Source organism: Haliotis rufescens, unplaced genomic scaffold, assembly GCF_023055435.1.
Source record: "Haliotis rufescens isolate VD_foot unplaced genomic scaffold, xgHalRufe1.0.p SCAF_19, whole genome shotgun sequence".
NCBI lineage: Eukaryota > Metazoa > Mollusca > Gastropoda > Lepetellida > Haliotidae > Haliotis > Haliotis rufescens.
Genome location: NW_025963879.1, coordinates 25121425 through 25146474, shown reverse-complemented (window position 1 = coordinate 25146474; position 25050 = coordinate 25121425). Strand labels below are relative to the sequence as shown.

The following is a 25050-nucleotide window of genomic DNA, read 5'->3' as shown; positions in this document are numbered from 1 at the left end:
TGCGCATTCCGGACGATTTCCACATCTCCCGAGGGATATTACATCATAGCTCATCCGGAAATGCGTCAACCCGGTCGATTAACGGTGAAAATGACCGTCCGTATTAACGAAGTTTCAATGTATTTACACTATATATACTTATCATGACATTACAAATGTGTTATGTGATACACTTATGCCCGTGTTTTAACGAACATATAACTTGCGACTTAGGCTTTTTCATCAAACACAACAAGCATAGATGGCAAAATGGACAAGCACGTACTATTGGTTTTAGAATGCTAATATAAACAATAGGTTCTTTGTCGACGTCAAATGGAAGCAGTAACGTCTATTGTCAGTCGTCTCACACCCAGAATAAATAAACAGTACCTGACTATAGTGGCCGTATAGGTGCGTGAAGAACGAGTTGTCCGATAAGGGAGCGTGTTTAATGTCAACACCATCAATCACATTGTTTATGGTACTGACAACATACAAGCGGGGTAAATACACTGGCGTTTATTGCTATTTATTCAACGTGTTCGAAATGCATAAATAAGAAATCAAAACTCAAAGGTTTTTAAATTTGATTTCTAATTTATGTATTTTCAACATGTTGGATAAATAACAATAAACACGTCTCTTCAATATATAACTGAAATTAAATTCGGTTATATACTGATGAAAATGAATAAGGGTACACTTAGTTTTAGACACAGTAAAATGATATGCTGTCATGTTCACACCCTTGTCAGCCGCCTCCGTGGTCTTGTGGTAGAGCGTCCGCCCGGAGAGCGGAAGGTCCGGGGTTCGATCCCAGGCCGCGTCATACCAAAAGACGTTAAAAGATGGTACTTGTTGTTACCCTGTCTGGCGCTCGACATTAAGGGGCTAAAACAAGGACTGGTCGGCTCGGAGTCAGTATACTGTGTCTGAGTGGAGTATTCATGTTAAACTGCGGCATGGTATCTCAGTGAGCTAGCACTATAAATCAGCATCAGTCCGGACTAGTACAAGCAGCCACAGGCACACACGTGCATGCACGTCGCTATATAAGTGCAATAATCTTGGACGCGACGTTAAACCCAATTTCACCTCACCTCACAAATACTCGTTGGAAGCAATGTAAACAAACACATATCAACATTTAGTTCTGACATGTGTTGAATTTATACGCGCGCTATTTCAATGCACTGACAGTAAAGCTAAATTCCCTATATATTTCATTGTTCCCTTAGTATATATTGACTTCAACAGTGCTTACACTCATGGCAGCTTGGAAGTCGGCTCTAAACTAGTGGCTGAGAGTCGTGCCACAGAGGTACGGTGACAGACAAGCCCCACTGTAACCACCAGATCCCCAGTTGACAAACACGGGTACCGTGAACGTATAGCACCATACTAGGGAACATCCGGGTTAGAATAGGTCTTCAGCAACCCACGCTTCTCGTAAGAGGCGACTATCATTGTCGTAAAAGGCGACTAACAGGATCGGGTGCACGTGGTCAGGCTCGCTGAGGTGGTTGATGCATGTCATCGTATCCCAATTTCGTGGATCGATGCTCATGATATCGCACGGGTACCGTGAACGTATAGCACCATACTAGTGAACATCCGGGTTAGAATAGGTCTTCAGCAACCCACGCTTGTCGTAAGAGGATATACTTGTCGTAAAAGGCGGCTAACGGGATCGGGTGGTCAGGCTCGATGACTTGGTTGATGCATGTCATCGTATCCCGATTGCGTGGATCGATGCTCATGATATCAGTCACTGCATTGTCTGGTCCAGACTCGATTATTTACAGACGGTCGTCATATAGCTGGAATATTCCTGAGTGCGGGGTTTAACAACCAACCAACAACGTAGTGCACCAAGCGACCATAACGCTATGACGATTTAGCACATGTGATCGCTTTGTACATGTGTTGAGAGTGCAATGTGATAACAGGCTAATGTGGTTAGGGTACAATGTGGTTACAGTCAGATGTGGTTACTGTCGTTGCTGGAGCAGTCTCTTGTTATAAATACCGGGTTCGATTCTCAATGATGGTATATTATGTGAAACCAGCTTAAAGCTGTCCTCTATGGTAGTATCGCCATACTGTGAACAGCAACACAAATTCCTCTCTTCCCCTTCCTCGAAAACCAAGTAGACCCTTGTCATTGTATTTTTGCAATATATTTTCTCATTTCAAGACCTTATTTAACACTTGACCCAACTCACACTGGTTACACAACAACGGGGCTAATTCCATGTACCCACTGTTACATTGTGTCGAAGGATCGCAATAAGAGGTAGCGCTATGGCGTAGATAGCCTTGCTCCTAGGCTCTACTGAAAGAAAATTCCACGAATGCGTAGTAATTCTATCCTCCTAAAAGGCAAGTCTAGATATATAGACAGTACTAAAGACTTCAGTCTCCTATAGGTACAACTTGTTCTTATTATTTACATAATCTAGAAATTATGATTTAAAGTAATAAATATTGCTTTAGAGACTTGTGCAAGTCTATAGAGTAGATTACACCTCGCGAGCATGACTCTCCACCAATTAGCGTTGTGATCATATCTGCAGCGTTTAGATATTTACAGAGAACACTATCGTTACTATTGTCAGCATTATCTACGGAACATCGTAACGCCATAATCATTTGTGCAAATCTCGCGTGCTCTGCTGCCATTATAGGGATATATTATTAATGCCCTTGCCCAGCACGGCTCGTCAGATTTCTATAAAACATTCGCGGAATCTCACTTGTGTGAATAATGTATAAGTTGGTTGTCACTGATATACACATGTTTGCTCAGTTGAAGAACTTAAAGTTGGGAGTACGGATAAAGAACACATGACAATTTATTCACCTGGCTGAGAGGACTTGACTGCATGTGGCCAGTCGGTTTGTTTGTTTTTGTTGTTTTTTAACGCCGCACTCTGCAATATTCCAGCTATATGACGGCGGTCTGTAAGTAATCAAGTCTGGGCCAGACAATGCAGTGATTGATATCATGAGCATCGATCCACGCAATCGGGATACGATGACATGCATCAAGCAAGTCAATAGCCTGACCACCCGATCCCTAGTCTGTCTTACAGACCCTGATGCAAATATATATGAAATACAGCCCATGCAAGTCTATAATGTTTGGCAAGTCTAGATTACTGCAGTATCTGAAAATGAAGAGTCACTGGGCTCCCTTTTATTATATTTGTATTAAGATAACTGAACAACAGGTTTTTTCTGTACGATATGTTCATTTCAGAGACTAGATGTTAGTCTACCCGATCCCGTTAGTCGCCTCATACGACAAGAATAGTCGCCTTTTACGGCAAGCATGGGTTGCTGAAGACCTATTCTACCCCGGATTGAAACACGTTTATATGTGTGCATGTACCTTTCATAATATACCTACTGAACATGTCCCAGTGATTCCTTCTCATTGTGCGACCTGACCCTCTCAGTCAGCTGTGCGTGCACGTAGCCTTTAGTTTCTTTGACTCGTAGGAATTTCATTACACATGCCAAAATAGGTTCGCATATGTGACCGACCATTAGATAAAGGACCTTATTGGTAAAAGAAATCACATTTTGATTCTTTATTATATTTGAGAACCACAGTATCTTCGGAACACAAAAGTACAATTCACATGCTTCAATTCATATTTATTACAAAGATACATGACATCAAACAGTTGGTCTTATTTCCTGACGGACAACTGTTTTTGTAATAATTGCAGTTTTTCGACGTAATGTCTGATGAATCAAAAGTAAACATGTATGCTAAAAGGTTTTGAAATAATGTTTTTATTACATTGCGAACTAACGAGAGAAGAATAAGATATTTTGTAGATTCTGCACACATGGCGATCTTCACTGAAGTAAGTTGACGTCAAACGTCTTTATGACGTCATAGCACAATTGTATCCTCGTACCAATAAGGTCCCTTTTCTCCTGGTGGGTCACATATATTAAATGGGATATATATTAAAAAATATAAGATAGCTACGCGATAAATCACAAATAACAATGGAGAGCGGAGTGTGGTTTATTTCACGATAAAATATTCGCCAAGGCTCGCTAGATACAATATTTATTACTAATACAGGATATCTACCATCCCTATACACACAAGTGTGATAACCTCTTATCATGTAATGTCATTCTTCAATTCTGTGCTAAAAAATCTCTTCCCATCTCTCATGAGCATTACCTAAACATTGCAAGTTTTCATGGAATGTGCGCATTAATATATATTACGTCAGAGGACAAGTGATGTGTCAGTCGGCAAGTGCCAGTACCCAATATAGTTCCAACTGAAAAATGTTCCTTATACAGTGGCGTAACTACATATATGCAAAACAACAATTACCTACACAAATTGTTTCTACTTGCCTTTCTCGGCAATCCATTGGTCTGTCCGATAGAGTAACTGTCCTTTAACAAAGGGTAGCTATTCTAACTCTAGTCTACGAGACGACACGGCCACAGTCAGACGTTGTTGACAGTCGGCCTGTCCTGTCATAACGTTACGAAGTGCAGTCAGATGTACACACCGTGACAAAACGAACATATATATTTCGGCCAAATCCAACTGTTTTAATGTGTGGAAAAGGTTCCAAGCCGCAGAGGTCTACAAGCACAGCTATGGAAACTGATACCGCTTGGCTAGGCCTCGTGTCCTCGCTAAATTACTTCGGAAAATGAATCTCCAAAATTGCCAAAACCTGTGAAAAGCCTTAGCTACAACACCCACTCGTCGTTTATTTCTTAATTACAGTATATATACAGACACTAAGTATATATCCAGTATTTGTACAGACACTAATTATATATCAAGAATGTATAAAAGGTTATATATGGACTATGTATACAAATGCATGTTTTAATTTTATATCCAGTGCATACAATTGCAAACTATATATCCAGTATACGAATCTTAAAATAATATCCAGTAAATTACACACACTAAATATATACAGTTTCTTGTAAACACCCCCTCACTATTTTTATATTTATGAGATATGGTATACCCTGGCATTTGTGAGCTCGAGGTAGCATCATGGCTGATGAGATATGGGTGAACACAGATGTAATATTCATTGCAACACGACACGCCTTTTTCTGCCAGCTCACACTGGGAAAGGTCAGGAATCATATGTCCCTCTGAAGGACGGATCTGGTTGTTTTTACAGAAAACAGTAAGGGTAAATGTGGGGAGCGGATGAAATATTTACAAAAATCATCCACGTGTGGGATTATATCGGTCGATTTCTGACTCACCTGCCTTTAATGACGATATGGTGCTTGTTGGGTTACAACGGTATATCTTCATAGTTGCTCAGCGTGCGATACTGGCACTAGTCCTGTAGTCCTTGCCAAACTGTGCAATAGTTTAGGTACCATAAGGACTAGTAGAAATTTGCCATTTTTATGGGTTTTGCTATATGTTAGCATTGTAAGGAGGGCGGTAGGGTAGCCCAGTGGTTAAAGCGTTCGCTCGTCACGTCGAAGACCCGGGTTCGATTCCAACATGGGTACAGTGTGTGAAGCCCATTTGTGGTGTCCCCCGCCGTGATATTGCTGGAATATTGCTAAAAGCGGCGTAAAACCATACTCACTCATTGTAAGGTGAGGTGAAATGGGGTTTAACGTCGCGTCCAAGATTATTGCACTTATATAGCGACGTGCATGTACGTGTGTGTGTTTGTGTGGCCGATTTATAGTGCTAGCACACTGAGATACCATGTCGCAGTTTAACATGAATACCCCACTCAGATACAGTATACTGACCCCGAGCCGACCCGTCCTTGTTTTAGCCTCTTAATGCCGAGCGCCAGACAGGGTAACAACAAGTACCATCTTTTAACGTCTTTTGGTATGACGCTCTCCGGGCGGACGCTCCACCACTAGACCACGGAGGCGGTCCACTCATTGTAAGGATTAGAAGACTAAAAATGTTACATGCTCTGTGTTATTGCACTGTATTTACTTCACGGCTTGTTGATAGAACCATTAGTATAAACTGATGTTAAGTTACCTGATATATGCGTGTCAGTCGTGACAGTCGTGACTTCGGTTTTAACGCTGCTTTAAACAGTATTCCAATATGCAGTGTTTCGGAGACAGTTTCTGCCTAGTAATATTTTGATAACGTTTGTGACTTTTGGGTCGAATCAGTGCTCAAGTGTATACTTTTCTCTTGTCAGTCAGTTTACATTTTGGTGGACAAAGGAGTTCATCAACAATCCCCAACTGTCATTATGTAGAAATATTATGTATCAAACATAAGTCTCCAGGTATGTATGTGACTTGGAAAAGGTATACGGAGAATATTTAAATAATTAGCAGAATAGATGTAAGCTTGAACACAAATACATGTCTCTGAATCACTGGGCTATCTCGGCCCATGACTGCTCCCCCTCCCCCTGTTTATCTCCCTCCCCCTCCTGCCCCCAGTCTATCTAAATCCCCCCCCCCCCCCCCAACCCCACCCCCCACCCCTTCCACGCCTTATCCCGTAACATACATATTACTCGTCATGTTCAAGGCTCACCACCCACGTCAACGCTGGTTCGACTGTATACCCTATTAATAATGATTGGTGAAGATATACACTCCTCGCATTACAGAACACCTGATCTGACGCACTGAATCGTTCAGACCCAGGCAGATATTGTGTATCATGAAGAAAATTTTAATTTCACTCCCCACAAATGAGATAATGCACCCACATATTTCAATTGTGTTCTTTCAGTGACGACGGTGGTAGAAAGCTATGCTCAGTGTACTATGACCCTCTCCCCCACCCCACCCCAACCCCTCAACACTATCCATGATATACGTGTGTTAGTGTGGTTGCGGCAGATCAATGTTTGTGTATACTCATATAAGGAAAAAACTCCTCGCTCCCAAAACGTATCCACAAAAATATTCATGATCCCCAACTTTGGGGATCAGTATATGATCAGGTTATTTGTATATACAATAACCATTTACACCTACTCGGCTCAAACTCAAAACCTACCAAGACACACCACCACCTGTCCACCCCTCAGCTACGCCCCCCCCCCCCCCCCCCCCTTCTCAACCCCCCAATCCCACCCCTCACGCACTCACACTCCCCATCTGTGTCCCCCCGCCTGAAGCTTCCTTGTAGCCCACATAGTTAGAATTCTCAACTGGTGTTTCTCCACCGCAACGACCTGGTAGACTTGCCGAGGCTTCCCATACAAACATAGCAAGCGGGTATTGTTGAGACAGGTAGACAGGCGAAGCTGCAAATATTTGGCCAAGACGTTTATTGTTAAGCATTAAATGGACAAATGTGTTTACCATGAGGAGTAGTGAACCACTAGTGTATGGGTGTAAACACGGAGGAGTATGTACCACCAGAAATGTACAAACACGACACATGATACACAGCCTCGGTACAGAGACGCAGTCATACATTGTAGATATCATCATTAGGGATGCTGAACTAGCCACTATCAACATACACTATGATTGGATTACACAAGATTCCAAGCTTGTTCTAGTAGAATTGTTAATTAATTATGTATCCAGTGTATACAAACACTAATGATGTATCCAGTATATACATACACTAGTTATGTATCCAGTGTATACATACACTAATGATGTATCCAGTATATACATACACTAGTTATGTATCCAGTATATACATACACTAATGATGTATCCAGTATATACATACACTTGTTATGTATCCAGTGTATACATACACTAATGATGTATCCAGTATATACATACACTAGTTATGTATCCAGTATATACAAACACTAGTTATGTATCCAGTATATACAAACACTACTTATGTATCCAGTATATACATACATTAATTATGTATCCAGTATATACATACATTAATTATGTATCCAGTATATACATACATTAATTATATATCCAGTATATACATACACTAGTTATGTATCCAGTATATACATACACTAATGATGTATCCAGTATATACATACATTAATTATGTATCCAGTATATACATACATGTACACTAGTTATGTATCCAGTATACACATACACTAGTTATGTATCCAGTATATACATGCATTAATTATGTATCCAGTATATACATACACTAGTTAAGTATCCAGTATATACATACACTAGTTATGTATCCAGTATAAACATACACTAATTATGTATCCAGTATACACATACACTAGTTATGTATCCAGTATATACATGCATTTATTATGTATCCAGTATATACATACACTAGTTATGTATCCAGTATAAACATACACTAATTATGTATTCAGTATATACATACATTAATTATATATATCCAGTATATATACATACACACACTTATTAAATATCCTTGAATCCGGACGGTAAAATTCCAGGTGAAAACGCCCGGATTAACGAATTTCCGGATTAACCAATCAAATACTAGACGTTCTCAACAATATGCTTGTCCTGCAGTCGGGATTCCCGTTTTAACAGTGTCCGGTCTAACGAGTTGCCACAACATGAAACAAATTGAAGACGATCACATTAGTGGACATAAGTAGTGAGGTGCCTTATTTTAGTACAGGCAGATTATCAATTAAGTAAGGGCGTTCATTATGCTGGTCACGGTGTGCATATAAGTTTCATCAGTATCGTCAAATGTTGCTGCAACATCCCCAAACAGACGCCTTTAAAGTCTACTTACTTACCTTTGTCATACAGGGTTGTTCTCACGCTCATCCGCCATTCATCTTTACCAGGGGCCGTATCATAAGCTCATCTGTATATAATACCCATTCATATCTTATTTCGATAAGTTTGCTTTATTTTTTATATTATCCCAAGAACGCTGAACTAAGTGCGCGGTGGTATGTTCTCATCAACGTCTCAGCGACTTCAACACAAGGGGATGCTGTTCGCCTATCCACATATCAGTGTTAATCTGTATATGGCTGACTAAACCCTTACGAACTCAATCTGCCTCGGGACACGTTGACATGCTCTATATCCTCTGAATTTTGTGCTAAATTTTTTCTCTCATGTTATCTCTTTGGAATGCAAAAGTGTAGGCTGACAAAAAATATTTTCTCAAATCAATTATACGTGTCCTTTAAGCGTATCTGCTTTTATAGATTTGGGGATCAATTAGGAATGTGATCCGTTATTTGATCGATAAGTCAGGGAATGATACTGTGGGGATATTGAAATAGTTTGTATTCCTCCAGCGGGACACGAGCGTCAATTCCCCTATTGTTTCTCTGTAGGAGATAAGACATGCTTGTTGAGAACCGCACACAACGGAGTGGGTGTAATTTTACCTTGCTCTCTCACAGAGGTAGGTAGAAGCTACATACAACGGCAAAGACACAGCGAACACTATCTCCAAACTTCATATAACGAACTGCAAAGGTCAGCTTTGACGAGACCGGGGTCTTTGTCAGGCTGCAGCGATACTTCATGACAAAGACGTCGGCTTACATTCCACAACGCTGCATAAAATTAACAATTTATGAACACACATGCCTTGTATTACAAGGATCATGTGGCGGAACGGGAATGATTATTTTTTTATAGATAATCGTACTAATAGGTTCTAAACAGAATTGAATATTTTCACGCTGTGAAAAGGGTGAACGAGAATTGAGGACCGGTGACCTAAAAATTTGTAAAATACCAAAGTAGTGAGCGGACGTATGGCCCGGGGGTGCGTCTCCTGCACTGGTCGTCAGTAGGGGGTAGTACCTGGCAGTGACGAAGGAGGGTCTCCCCCAGGTAGAAGGCATATTCTAACGGTAAAGGGATACGCACGGGTTCAGCACACTGATTAGAGTCCACCCGTATGGACCTTTTGACACCCAAGGAAACCCATCAGCCATTCTTAAGCATTTTCCGGAACAGAATATTTTTTTATCGCGGGTACATAAGCGTTGTGAAACCCAACAGTGGTTATAGCCTTGTGCTAGGTATTTATATATGTATGTACTGCGTTACCTGTGTGCGGCCGTGCCCCCACCCCCACCAGTGTCCCTCCCCCCGGGCTGCGTGTGACGGCAGGGCTAACTGTTTTACTACACCTCTCTGATCATGTGACGTACGTGGCCCGCGAGTGAGATCTGTGAACTGTGGTCGGCTGGCTGTAACGCCGCTCACCTGACTAGTAATCCAGGTGTGAGAGGTCTGAGTGGCCGGCAGGTCTACACAGGTGAGACAACAGGTAGACGCCACAGGAACAGACTACCTGCACAGGTGAAGGATCCGGAATTATCAACGCTATACATGGAACACAATACTACCGACATGACACCTGCATCTACAGGTAAGATGCGCTTCCAATATGTCTACAGATCTATAATCGTGCCACATGCTGTCTGTGCGACTCGCATGGATTTCGTATGACAATGTTTACATATTCTACTGTTGTTGAATGACTATAGGTACGTTTCTGCTCTAGACGTGAGATTCCATACATTAAATTTCATAAATCCGACAGTCCAGCGTTCCAAGCACGTGGAACAAACTAAGCTATACGGCGACAGTCAAGCATGCAACTTTCTCACATCAATGAGCTTATCTCCGAGTCTACATGCTGGGAGGTATATGTGAACTTTTGACAGTTGAGAATCACATTGAGTTATAAAGTTGGATTTATAGGCTACAGTTCGGCTCGAGAAAGTCGGTAGAAAATAAAGACTCTTTGTCTCGCTAGCTCGCCGAGAGACAACGATTGAAACTCTTTCGCTTGTATTATTTATATTGTCAATGATTAAGATCACGTAGAGTTTCTCCTGTCGTGTACTACGAGGAGCATAATACCTGGTCTGGATGCGCCGTCAGGATATGGATGTGCCGTTGACAGGTGACATGTTTCTGCTAATTAGACAGGAATATATTACCATGTACATGATCAACCCGCAGCTGACCGCCCATGTTAACTTGTTATTTGTTATCGGGTATTTGGAATACGACAATATGTCCAACACTAATTTTCACCATTGATGAAATCATCATCATCATCATCATCATCATCATCATCATCATCATCTACTACTATTGTAACTATCATCATCATCATTATCATAATCGTCGTCGTCATCATCGTCATCATCATCACCCCCCGGTGAATCCGAGCAAAATGGACACCCAATACACCCTACTTGTAAAAGCCAGTAAAATCGGATGGTTGCGATGTGTGACCGTGCTGATTTATGACATTGTACTACGACGTCGTGGATAGGTGCTCATGTTATCAACCAATGGTTTATCTGGACTCAACTCTACACAGATTTCCTAGATATAGATGTGAAACAACTTCTACTCCGTCTATCCAACTTCATCTAGTCGATACATATTTCATTAACAGTAAAGATAACCAACATAAAAACATCAAATATTATTTTCTACGACAATAGCATTTACACAAAGATATATTCGCCTCTATACAGACAACCCTTCAGAAATCCATGCTTGTCGTAAGAGATGACTAAATGGATCGGGTGGTCATGTCGTTGATTGCATGCCATCGTATCCCATTGCGTAGATCGATGCTCAAGATGTCAATCACTTGATTGTCTGGTTCATACTGGATTATTTACAGACCGCCGTCATGTCGTTGGAATATGCGGCATAAAACAACATACATATACAATTATAGTTATAATTCCGGGTAAGAGAATATGTCCCCGGCATATGAGAAACGAGTAAAATATCTGGTTTAATTTCCATCTTCAGGTAGACAGTATATATGCTTATCTATTTAATCCCAGTAGAATGAATATACGCTCTACCACTGACCTGAAGGTTTGTGAACGGGGCGAAATAGGAATGTGCCGACGGGGATACCTAATAATGTCATGTATATTTAGCGTCTACGAAACACGATATATTTCTTCATGTTTTGTCACATTGTATCCGACATCACGCATATTAATAAATTAAACCCTCTTTGTAAAAAGAACGCCTCTCAAGTGTTTTACAGCACTTACTGATGACAGCTATGGTATAATATATCAACATACAACGCGAACATATATCCGAGTTCGTTTTTGTAGCTTTTACGATCCATCTTTCCGTACCACCCACAAACTAATTCGACGGAAACTGACGAAGGCGGGCTGGGTTATGGCCGACTTCTTCGCTACGTTTATTTTGATCTCGTTTGATTGATAATGATAGATTGAGAACTTTGAATGTCATTATATGCGATATAGTTTTGTCAATGAATTTTCCGTCTGACCTGAGCCAGGTGTCTAAAGAGGCACTTGAACAGGGCACAGCATTCCTTCTTGTTGGTCTTAATGAACAGCAAGGCTTTCTGCAAACTGAGGTGATGTCAACCGTAGCATTTGGACAGCCCCACCCCCACCGCCCCGAGCCTAGCCTAGCTGCGACTACCGTGTCCCCTCATTTGTTCAGCGTTCTTGATCAGCTGTTCCCCATGTTACTTGTAACTACGGGGAGACCCTACAGAAAGTTTTTTTTCTCTCAAGAAAAGCAATGGCTACAAACCATGAAATATTGTTGAAAAATCCACCCCTCTTTCACCCTCATCGGTGACCTCAAAATATGTAAACGTGATTTAATCGAACGTGGCCTTTGAAATAGGATTTCAGTTTGAAGTGGCAATAGGGGAGGAGGTAGGGTGTTGAGGGTGATTTGGTGTTGAGGGGGTAGGGTGTTGAGGGGGTAGGGTGTTGAGGGGTAGGATCTTGAGGGGTAGGGCGTTGAGGGGTAGGATGTTGAGGGGGTAGGGTATTGAGGGGTAGGATGTTGAGGGGTGGGGTGTTGAGGGGTGGGGTGTTGTGGGGGTAGGGTGTTGAGGGGTTGGATGTTGTGGGGGTAGGGTGTTGAGGGGTATGGTGTTGAGGGGTAGGGTGTTGAGGGGTAGGGTGTTGAGGGGTAGGATGTTGAGGGGGTAGGGTGTTGAGGGGGTAGGGCGTTGAGGGGGTAGGGTGTTGAGGGGTAGGGTGTTGAGTGGGTAGGGTGTTGAGGGGGTAGGGTGTTGAGGGGGTAGGGTGTTGAGGGGTGTGGTGTTGAGTGGGTAGGGTGTTGAGGGGTAGGATGTTGAGGGGGTAGGGTGTTGAGGGGGTAGGGCGTTGAGGGGGTAGGGTGTTGAGGGGTGTGGTGTTGAGTGGGTAGGGTGTTGAGGGTGTAGGGTGTTGAGGGGGTATGGTGTTGAGGGGTATGGTGTTGAGGGGTAGGGTGTTGAGGGGGTAGGATGTTGAGGGGGTAGGGTGTTGAGGGGGTAGGGTGTTGAGGGGGTAGGGTGTTGAGGGGGTAGGGTGTTTAGGGGTAGATTATTGAAAGGGTGTGGTGTTGAGGGGGTAGGGTGTTGAAGGGTAAGATCGTTAAGTGTGTAGGGTCTTGAGGGTGTTGAGGATGTATTGCGTGTTGAGGTTGTAGAATGATGAGGGTGGAAGGTCTTGAGAAGGTAGATTATTGAGGGGTATGGTGTTGAGGGTAAGGGTCTGTGTGTATTTGGTTTGGGAGGGGTGGTGGTGGGGGTAGGGGGGTGGGGGGTGTTTAGTGCATGACAGACATCGACAGGTGATAAAGTGGCTCAGAGAAGAGGCTTTTAGAATGATGACCCCTGCTATGCCAGTATTTTGGTATAAACCATGATGTACCCTTTGTGCAGGAGGGTGGTTTCTACGAAAACCTGCAGGTGATACGAGGGGGGAGGGTGGGTTGTGAGGGTCGGCAATGTGAACAGCCTGCTGCATCAGCACTATAAAAGATGTATTTGAATGTACCCCGTCGACTATATCTCCGTGGTGATAAAACACAAGACCGGTTTCCACATGGGAGCTCCAAACGAGCATTAGAACCTCATCCACAAAGCTCTGCTCAAACAACACTGACTTAAAGCTGACTATCTTTGTCCGACTCCACAATTATCTGCAGTTAATGAAAGACTGCTCACGAAGCATTTAAGAAATAAACGGGTCGAATGCTTTCAAGAAACATAATTTGATCCCTTTGTCAGTGTGGCATACTTGAAGCTCATTGTTGCGTTCCTTCCGTGGCGATGGAGGCTGAATACGGGTAGTTCAGAGCGCTAGTAATTACAGAAGGTGATAAAATCTCGACCCGTCTACAACTAAAGCCTTCCACAGCACGGGTGGAATTGCGACGTAACAGAACTGTCAGTTCGGGTGCAGTATTGTGGCGAGGAGTGCTGTACTGCCGGTACCACACAAGACAATGACGGCAAGAGGAGGTATGTACTAAGATGAGTATTAAATATCCAGTAACCGGGCCCAATGTGTTTTACAGGACCATGATCGCCTGTATATCATGCATAGCAGTGCACTCCGTCATATAGGTTATGACGTGAATATGAGTCTGTTTAATTGTTGGTCAAAAGTGTTGATGTCGCTGGTGTCAAAACCATAATCGTCTTCATGACCAGTTCACACAGGATATGCTGACCGTTTCATGAATCTATCAGTGGGAATGGTGTGATGACGTTACGAGAAGGAAAGCGTGTTTTTACCAGGAATGTGCACGTGTTCTATTCGTCGTAGAAATGCAGTGTCGGGGCAAGGTCAGGGTCGAATTTGCCAGTCGTCAAGGACGGTAGATCAAGGTTGCATCAAGACATTGGGATTACAAATCTCACAAAAGACGTCATCCCATATACGTTAGTTGTTTCAAACATGCCATAAATTAAGGTTAGAGCAATCGCGCATGGGCAGAAATGTAGCACGTGCAGGTAAAAATACCAGTTGGTCTGAAATATTGTAAATGTAGTCATTAATGTGTTTGGTCTCGTGTTTATAAATAATGATATGAATCCATTGTTTTGTCCAAACTCCGCGTCTGCATTGGCTGTTGTCATTACCTCGTCCATGCACCGACGTTGATTACAATCAACAGTCACAGACTGGTAAACACTAATGGCCGCTGCAACTGCACGTCGCGTATTGACGTGATCCTCATTGATATCAACATCAATATGGGCTGGTTTATCACAGGCGACAGAAATATCCCGTTACGGTTCAGAAATAACGGTAATTACCTTGATGCTACTTTCAACAAATGACCCCACGCGAGGGACACGCCTTTATAGAGATGTTAATTCCATAATCTACCAAATCATTGACATTGTCCGTTATCTTAACTTAATCACGTGACCAACCTATCTACATCATCTACATCTTCAGGAACTCAGACACTCTTCCAGAATCCCGCTTGACGTTTGCAGCACGTGGCTGTAATTACACCTCCTGTTGTCCCCCAATGTCGATATCGACAGTAGCACGCGCGCGTTCTGTTGTCATCTTGAAGACAATAGAGAGCCACGTTCTTCCCTGGTTGTAATCAATGACAGGAAAACATCAGTGAATAGTGCGGTCCACGAACAAATAAAATGAGATGTGAGTGTTCAAGAAAACCAATCGTCTCCATCCCGAGTTTGAGCTATGATACCATAGGGTTCCCAGTGTTGATAGGACATTGTGGATTATATTGATGGAATCATGTGGACCTTGCTTTTGTCGGTCACCGAGGTTAAAGACGCAATGATGATGAAAATATTGGCCTGGTATTATATTCCAATAAACCGTTTGAATTAATGAGAAACATCTCAGACAAATATTTGCAGTCGGAAAGAGTCTCTTGGATTAGTTTTATTATTCGTATCAATAACAAGGTTGTTGGAATGGATGCTGACCAATATCACATGAACCTGTTACTGTCACGAGTTGATCAATATATCAAATATAAGATTAATCGAGTTTGTCATAATGCGTTATTGTGTCATGATCTTGTTCAAACAAGTGGGTCGTTCCTTGTGGCGTGACCGCATTCTTACACGTAGGTGAAACATTTCAGAAACCGACAGAACAACCATTATATCCGGCGAGCTGTTAAAAACTGTAATAATTACAAACAGTCCGTTGAACCATCTTTTTACCGGTTCAAGAAAATAAACAAATAAACAACAAACAAATTCTTCTTCCCTGTCCCCTGATTAGGCCCCAACGGGACAAGACAGCCATTTCTCACGGTTGTGTTTGCGCGATGTGACCTGATGTTCCTGTAGTTTGTTCAGGGCAGTGTTGAGCACACACCGGTGTCAGTTTGCGTGTGTTGTATCAATAACGTTGGAGCCTGAGTCGTGCCTGGCGCTAATATTGGACTCTTGGGTAACAATGCATGAATACAAACCATCACACAACCCATTTCCAACAATCTAATTGTTACGCATTCTCAGGTTTCACGCGTCTCAATTCTATAACTTGTCGTCCAGGGGAACACAGGGTCGCTTAGTCAGGTTAGGTGGGAGTCAGAAATGAATTCAACGTAAGTCATAGGAAGCGGATAATACTGACGTTGTTGTAGATTGTGTCCGAGTACAACTGACTCTCATGTGATCTGACCATGAACTGTTTGGTGTTGCCGGTAGTTGCTGGTATTGCTGAGAGGTAGGTGGACTTCATCATTTCTATCGACATTTTACAAAGATGAGTGTGGCGGGTAAGACGTTAAGCAAGTATACCTAAAGTCAGACAATATTCAGCGCCAGGTCCGTATCTCCAGCACTGTGAGCACATGGCGACTGAAGGCTGACGCATGTTTACTCTTTTCCCAAACACCTCGTGTCATCACGGATTTTCAGTTATCCATTTAGATAATTTCAGCCGCTATGGTGCCTTTTATGTCCAATTGAATCTGTTTCGGCGGAAAATCGAGACTGGTTATTGTCTGGCGTTGGCGTTATGTATTGGAGAATGTCCGAAATCTCGCGATTATTTTCGCACGAACAAGCTTCACGTGCGAAAATAATCGCGGGATTGAGGAATTTCTCCTACTTAAAACAAAGTGCGATCACGTTAATGTCCCAAACTAATCTTCAAGTTATATTCACTATACTATGCTATGCTATGGGTTTGCTCGTCACGCCGAAGACCCGGGTTCGATTCCCGACATGGGTACAATGTGTGAAGCCCATTTCTGGTGTCCCCCGCCGTGATATTGCTGGAATATTGCTAAAAGCGGCGCAAAACCATACCCACTCACTCACTATGCTATGGGAGGGTGACCGCTCTTGTTTAACTATGGGAGGGGAACCTTTCAAGGAAAACTATGGGACGATTTAGTACCCATACTCAAACTATTAGAGTGTTAGCAAAATTATTGCGTCTATCCAGCTGTCATTTAAGTTCACGTAACTTTGTTATAAATGTTGAGATATCCCTACACGTTTAGGTACGTTACATTTACTGTGTGCACGAACATAACTACTGCTTAACAAGGAACATTCCAAAGTTAATCAATGGTCATGTTTATTGACCTCGTGTTATTTCTGGAACTTTTTGGTACAAAACATATTAAGAGATGCAACGGGGCCTCATCCTTTAAAACTAGGGACCGACCATTTAAGTTGCTCTGGGTGTATTTTGCTTGGCTATTTGGATACTTTTCTCATTGCTTTCAGACATACAATGTTTTTTTTCTCTTAAAGGGAAAGTCGAATAATTTTCAGGACACCTAACATGGCCAGAGAATTGTTTCTTTCTGTGAAAACCTGAGGTCAATTTTCCCAAGTATTTCCTGAATTTGAAATGTGTTATACTGCAAAACAGGTCAATTAGCCGTACAGAACGGAGATAGTAAACTAACATATAGTCTCTGAACTGAATTTTTTTTACAGTTGTCATAGTTATTAAAATATAAGAAAAAAGAACCCATTTTCGGATACTGCAGTAATATAGAATTGTCAAATATTGTAGACTTGCATGGGCTATATTGGATATATAACTTTATGACTGACTAGGAGATAGGCTAGACTTTAGATTGCATGCTTGGTTTGAATAAGTCAACGAGAACACCCACACAGTAATACCTCCGACCCCACCCCGGGCAATGTCGACCGGATCAAGCCCCACCTCCGGGCAATAGCGACCGGATCAAGTGAAGTGACCAGGAGTTAATTACACTGATAATATTGTCGTTGTTAGCGACAATACGCCAACACGCCACGACCGGTCGCTCTTGATCTTTCAATAACCTGGCGACTACGTAACATCACGTCAGAGCGGGGTTGTCTCCCCATTGTAGTTTGGCCTGAAGGGGACATGGCGATAAATGTTTTAAATGGCTCGAAATCGGTGTTTAGCAAGCGTTCTGATCTTCCCGCTACTACCTGTGGTTACTGTAATTGGTTGAGCAACATATTTAGAGTGTGAAATGGGCGTTCGTGGATTAAATCAACAGGGCACCGGTTGAGATGATGGTGTGATAGTGGCAATTGTCTGTTTTTATGGTAAGTGACCTGCGGCTCTGGGTTAGTAATAACTCGAGTTCGTGTGATCCCCGTCTCTCTCTCTCTCTCTCTCTCTCTCTCTCTCTCTCTCTCTCTCTCTCTCTCTCTCTCTCTCTCTCTCTCTCATTATCTCACACTTTCTCTCTCATTCTCTCTCACTCTCTCATTATCTCGCTTATTCGCTCACACTCGCTCTCTGTCTCTCGCTCTCTCATTATCTCACACGTTCTCTCTCATTCTCTCACTCTCGATATCTCTCTCTCATTATCTCGTTCATTATCTCACACTTTATCTCTCATTCTCTCTCTCACTCTCATTATCTTGCTCATTCTCTCACACTCGCTCTGTCTCTCGCTCTCTATCATTATCTCGCTTACTCTCTTTGCCTCTCTGTGTGCCTCTCTCTCCCTCATTATCTCACTTCCCCCTCTCTCTCTTTCTTTTTTTCTTTCTCTCTCTCTCTCTCACTCTCTGTCTCTCTCGTGTCCATTTCACCTCACCTCATCTCCTGTCCACACCCATATGCCAATTATGTTTAAAGGAATTAAGTAGCTACATGCAGAAAATAACTAAAACGTTTTTTAAGGGGGAAAGTCGACAATTAAGCAGTCTGTTGCTATATAACGTAGTCAGATTGCCCACCTTACAACAATAACAGGGGTGTTGTGATGAATGCCACTTTACATTTATTGGTATCCATTAAGACGCTCCGTGCATTTAAACACCCGAACCTACTACTTTCTATTGGTGTCTGTTATATCTTGTAGTAGGAGTCACGCCATATAACAAGCAGGGCAGCGAAAACCTAGCCAGGTCTCCATACATTATGAAGGGGAATCTGATATGTGTTGGGCTATATCCCTTACCGACCTTTTGTTTTATCGTGTTCTAGGAGCCGCGACTGACTCTGAAACAAAGACTGTTTATCAATAATGATTAAGAAGATGAGATTAATAATTTAAATATATGCATCTAAAATAATTCAATATATAAAAAAAATAAAAGTAAAATGTGAAATAATATTTAATCAATATCTTCATTCGTTTATATTTTAGCCACACGAGCTTATCATAAAATGTTTAATTGATTTGTTTCAAAACATGTGTTATACCTATCACTTTAAAAGTGAATTATACATTTAATATCAGTGTAGCCATGGCAACGGGAATCGATTACAAAAGATCGATGGAGATTGTGTTATCTTTTACCTATACAGTCGTGTTTTCTGCTCTGGGTAGGACAGGTTCCAGTGTACCTGTTCCAGCTGTCCCTGGGGGGTCTAACTGTTCCCCGTAATTACTAGCTAATTAGGACAGGTAAGTTATTACATAGGTAACAGCTCGGTAGAGACAACGCCATGGCTGTAAGAGAGTGGGGATTTCATCGACTATATGATATAACTTGAATGATCCAGGTACGGAGATTTCAGTATAAGCAGATTCAGCTGCAGGTGTTGGCTAAATCAGCTAGACAGGCATATGCTGAGTCAAATACTCGTATATATGCTAAACCAGCTATAGGCAGATTCAACTTCACGTGTAGTCAACTACAGAAAAGGTTATATTCTGTATCAGCTACGGGTATGGGCTGATTCAGCTACAGGTTATAGCCTAACTCAGCTACAGGTATAGCCTTAGTCAACTACATGTATAGGCAAATTGAGCTACAGGTGTAGACTAATTCAGCTACAGGTATATTCTATATCAGCTACAGGTATATTCTATATCAGATACACGTACTTGCTAAGTCATAAACTCCCGGTATAGACTAAGGCAGCTACAGGTATATACTAAGTCACATCAAGCTGACACGCCGTGATATAACTGAATACTGTTCAAAGCGGCGTTAGTCCCCACTCACTCCGGATCCAGTTAGTGTTTTGGCAAGGTGTTGTTATACATAGTTATCTCTATTTTCTGTTATCAGTTTATTTTATTAAACTGTTACCTAGGCGGCCGCAATGTTGGATGTGGCCTTTCATCGATGACCATTGATATGACATCTACCAACGCTTGAAAACAAGACCCAAGGAGATTCGGGGTAGAATGGGTCTTCAGCAACCCATGCTTACCGTAAAATGCGACTATGCTTGTTGTAAGAGGCGACTTACGGGATCGGGTGGTCAGGCTCGCTGACTTGGTTGATGCATGTCATCGTATCCCAAGTGCGTGGATCGATGCTCATGATATCAATAACTGGATTGTCTGGTCCAGACTCGATTATTTACAGACCGCCGTCATATCGCTGGAATATTGCAGAGTGCAGCGTTAAACAACAAACAAACAAACTTACAAAACTTAGAAAAGAGCACCTCGAATGAACATCGTGTATCCATTACGTTCGAGATGACGAATGCATGCAATATGTAAAGAAAAACAGGTGTTACACGCGAGGCAATAACACAAACTGTATAGTATATATTTTCATCTCCGCCAAGCTACGCCTTACACTTATACACAAGGCACTTTGGAAACTCGAACCACAAATAACATCTTTAACGACCAAAACATAACCCTACTTTCTTCCCCCTGCGTTCCCTTTCATCAAGAGACAAGTGAAGGTAACGTAGCTGTTTGTTATAGACAGAAAAACACACACCATAAACTACCTCTCTCGCCACGCAGAACCCTACACCAAGATAATACATTCGAGAGTAGGAGAATGGGGTTTGTATTTATGTCTTTTTTTCAAAGTTGCTGGAGAATAAGACCTGTTTTTCTAACCTTCTCCCTGACCTTATATATTAAGGTAATATACCCTACTCCTGAAATAGTTGATCACCAGATGTATTAACTATTCTATCTAGCTTCAATCACCAGTGGGATCCCACGACATATGGGCAACGGTGAGATCGTATCTTGTTGTTGATCACGTTACATAGACAGGCATCTGACGAGGCTTATAGCGTGTTCTAACCATTTCACCGCTTGGACGTCTGTTAATACACCAGGTAACCTTCTCTAGACCTTTTAACTGGAAATTATGCAGGATTCGATTTCAAAGGTATGTCGATTTGTTTTAAAGCTGTAAACTATTTTTTCTCTTCTTGACGTTTTGTACAACACAGCGCGTGGAACATGAGCAGATAAAGATATGAAATATGTATGTATTTATATTAAGAAGTCCTTAAGGGTTAAGATTGAATACAATCATATATCCCTTTGAAGTCTTCTTTGTGTATTTAACCTATTTTGTGTTAAGCAAATAGTCGTTTTTCGTGCAGTGTAGTGCTGTGAAAAAGTATAGGTTGATATAAAAAAGGTTCTCAATTAAAACGAAATCATGTAAGGTTGACATTGTTGTATCATTAATGCGTCACCATTCTCAGCTGCAGTATCTGCAAGGTCAGTTTGGCCTTTGTAATATTAATGCAAGTAACAGGTGTACATTGCCTGTACCACATAGCGGCTTGTCGTGATGACGTTGATCAAGTAATTGTGTATTATTCGTGCACATGTCGGTCTCACAAGGCATATATCAATGATGTATCTCACACTACGTATCTCACATGACGTATCCCACATAACGTATCTCACATGGTATATCTCACATGGCGTATCTCACATAGCATATCTCACATGGTATATCTCACATGGCGTATCTCACATGGCGTATCTCACATGGTGTATCTCACATGGCGTATCTCACATGGCATATCTAACATGGCGTATCTCACATGGTATATCTCACATGGTATATCTCACATGACGTATCTCACATGGCGTATCTCAAATGCTGTATCACACATGACGTATCTCACATGCTGTATCACACACTGCGTATCTCACATGACGTATCCCACAAAACGTATCTCACATGACGTATCCCACAAAATGTATCTCACATGGCTTATCTCACATGGCGTATCTCACATAGCATATCTCACATGGTATATCTCACATGGCGTATCTCACATGACGTATCTCACATGGCGTATCTCACATGCTGTATCACACATGGCGTATCTCACATGGCATATCTCACATGGTATATCTCACATGGCGTATCTCACATGGTATATCTCACATGGCGTATCTCACATGCTGTATCACACATGGTGTATCTCACATGGCATATCTCAAATGGTCGCCTCTTACGACTAGCATGGGCTACTGAAAAACCTATTCTAACATCCCCTTCCCCCCTCTTTACGAGTTTCTCTCTCAAAGTGTACTCGTTCAATATCTGTATGTTGGGCTGAATTCGTTATAACCGTGCTTGATACATCCAGTTTTGACTGTATTATTAAAACATATAAAAAAAAATTGCCCTACACTCGGGGCGTGTGTTAGATGTATGCATAAAGATTCAGAGTGACAAAAAGACTTTGGCAAGGGGATGACGTCAACTACAAATAGTCAGCGTTCTTTAATGTCGAGCAATATTCCAGCAAATCTACCCTTTGATGTCTAAATTTTTCACAATCGAGCAAAAATGTAATGCATTCTCTTTCTTTGGTAAGATTTACAACATTCAAGGCCTTAGAAAAGCTTTCAAAATGTTTTATGTCAAACATATGTTCGACATTTCCAAAATGTTACGTATCTGTGACAAGAATTATGTCTGCTGCAATTCCCTATTTTGACTTCTACCACATGTTTCCCGTGCTTTGTATGTGAACAGTTGACTTGCCTTTGCACGTGTTTGTGATGGTTGCCACCGGAGGGGCAGTATACGCTCACCTTTCTGCGAACATAGAACCTTACATTGAGACAGCAGCGTTACAACTCTCCTTATGAGTAACCCGATCTTGTTATATTTGTACCCACAATGCTCCACTATGAAGCAGGGTAATTCAAGTTTCAATTTGAAGTGTAAACTACTCCATCGAGGGGACATAAATGTCAGTCACACGTCATTGACTTGGTTTCTTTTGTCGAACGAATAATATTACTTGAAAGTAGTTTCTGCTCGAGCGTTCTGTATAATATACTCTCCGCCTGATCTGCTTATATGTCTTCATTACCGGCCCTGGTTGTTCACAATGATTTCACGTGTTGGTACACACGCTCTGCACGTTGTCAGCTAGTTTATCACATTCCGCACATCCTGCTCCCCATGGTAACAGATGGGCGTTTACCTGAATACTTCATTGATTGCGGTATTCAACGCCTAGAAAAGATTGGAGAAGTGTTTTGAGATTTGAAAATAAGCTGGCTTATTTAGCATTACCACCTGTTTTGGGACTTTGAATATTTGAAGTTTTCGTAGTTATGTCTCCCCCGAGATTGATATAAGATTGTGATGAAACAGGTTCAGCTACGTTTAGATGATAGCGAAGGTTATAGTTCATCTGAAATACTGTGTGTGTGTGAGAGAGAGAGACAGAGAGACAGAGAGAGGCACAGGGAGAGGCAAAGAGAGTAAGCGAGATAATGATAGAGAGCGAGAGACAGAGAGCGAGTGTGAGAGAATGATGAGATAATGAGAGAGATAGCGAGAGTGAGAGAGAGAATAAGAGAAAGTGTGAGATGATGAGAGAGAGAATGACAGTGAAAGAGATATCGAGAGTGAGAGAGAATGAGAGAGAAAGTGTGAGATAATGAGAGAGAGAGAGAGAGGCACAGATAGAGATAATGATAGAGAGCGTGAGACAGAGAGCGAGTGTGAGAGAATGAGCGAGATAATGAGAGAGATAGTGAGAGTGAGAGAGAGAATGAGAGAGAAAGTGTGAGATAATGAGAGAGAGAGAGAGGCACAGAGAGAGGCAAAGAGAGTAAGCGAGATAATGATAGAGAGCGAGAGACAGAGAGCGAGTGTGAGAGAATGAGCGCGATAATGAGAGAGTGAGAGAGATAATGAGAGAGAAAGTGTGAGATAATGAGCGAGAGAGAGAGAGAGAGAGAGAGAGAGAGAGAGAGAGAGAGAGAGAGAGAGAGAGAGAGAGAGAGAGAGAGACGGGGATCACACGTCCCCGAGTTTTTACTGACCATGACCCGCAGGTCAGTTATATTTTGCACATACATAAAACAATGTCCTACTCATGTCCCCAGTATTTAGGTTCAAATATTTTTTCCATTCATCCGTATTATTCAATTATTACCAATCGGTGAACCCCGCGGCGCGTCCCTCAGCGTGAAAAGATAATAATTCATAAATTTGTATAACAAACCCAGTATATTATTTTCTCGTTTCAATGCACAATCCATCATCTCTGCACACAGCTAGTTCAAACCATCCCCGCGGGCACCTGCTGACGTAGCCTTGCTCCTGGACTCTACTGAAAGAAAAGTACAGGGATGTGTAGTTTTTCTATCCTCCTTATAGGCAAGTCTAGATATAAGGACTCCAGTCTGTTATAGGGACAACTCGTTCTTAATATTTACATAATCTAGAACATATGATTCAAACTAATAAGTAATGCCATAGAGACTTGTGCAAGTCTATTACTGAATGAACATTCCCGTTGTCATATAGCAGTTTGTCAAGGTACATTCTGTAGACACCTAGAATACCCCTGTAACGATTATACAGCAGGTTGTTGTCACTTAACAATGTGAAAATGAGTAATATATATATTGTCCTGAGACAGGGGTATGTTGGAGGGGGGGAATGGGGTATGCCTTGTGCTTCGAGTGCGTGGGAACGCTTCAAATGGGTAGCTATCTTTCACATCTTCAGTATTAGCAGTCACAGCATCCGCCGGTAACGCATTCCTGTGCAGACATTCACTGGATGAGGTCGAATATCAAGTTTTTATTGAAGCGTATCAGATTCAGAATCAAGAAAACAGGGATCTTTTTGGATTTGCTTCGAGGATTTTTATTGTCTCTGGACCCGTTTGTATTTCTATATTCACTGAAGGAATCGTG

The 25050-nt window shown here is 41.9% G+C and overlaps 2 protein-coding genes across 4 annotated transcripts in view; one reads left to right on the top strand and one right to left on the bottom strand.

The window, feature by feature from the left end:
- The window catches only part of LOC124123129, a 91055-nt gene that overhangs the window by 1100 nt on the left and 64905 nt on the right, over window positions 1–25050 (top strand). Inside the window, exon 1 of one of the 3 annotated variants that reach the window (XM_048399084.1) lies at window positions 10060–10288. The exons of 1 other annotated variant lie outside the window; for it this stretch is intronic. The gene's annotated coding sequence lies outside the window, so the exon portion shown is untranslated. Of the gene's footprint in view, window positions 1–10059; window positions 10289–13981; window positions 14189–25050 lie in introns of those variants that run through there. One more of the 3 variants, XM_048399085.1, reaches the window with a different exon arrangement.
- On the bottom strand, window positions 12578–16427 carry LOC125381626 (vegetative cell wall protein gp1-like). Its single transcript, XM_048398719.1, has 2 exons — window positions 16305–16427; window positions 12578–13390 (listed from the first exon to the last, which is right to left on the bottom strand). Exons 1-2 carry the CDS (start codon window positions 16425–16427, stop codon window positions 12578–12580), a joined length of 936 nt encoding a protein of 311 aa, XP_048254676.1.

Excerpts from the sequence above, each read along its gene's own strand:
- LOC125381626 (XM_048398719.1), bottom strand. The coding sequence starts at position 16,427 with ATGTCGATAGAAATGATGAAGTCCACCTACCTCTCAGCAATACCAGCA. Across the intron at positions 13,391-16,304 it reads CGGACACAATCTACAACAAC|ACCTTCCACCCTCATCATTC; the intron begins GTCAGTATTATC and ends TACCTTCTCAAG.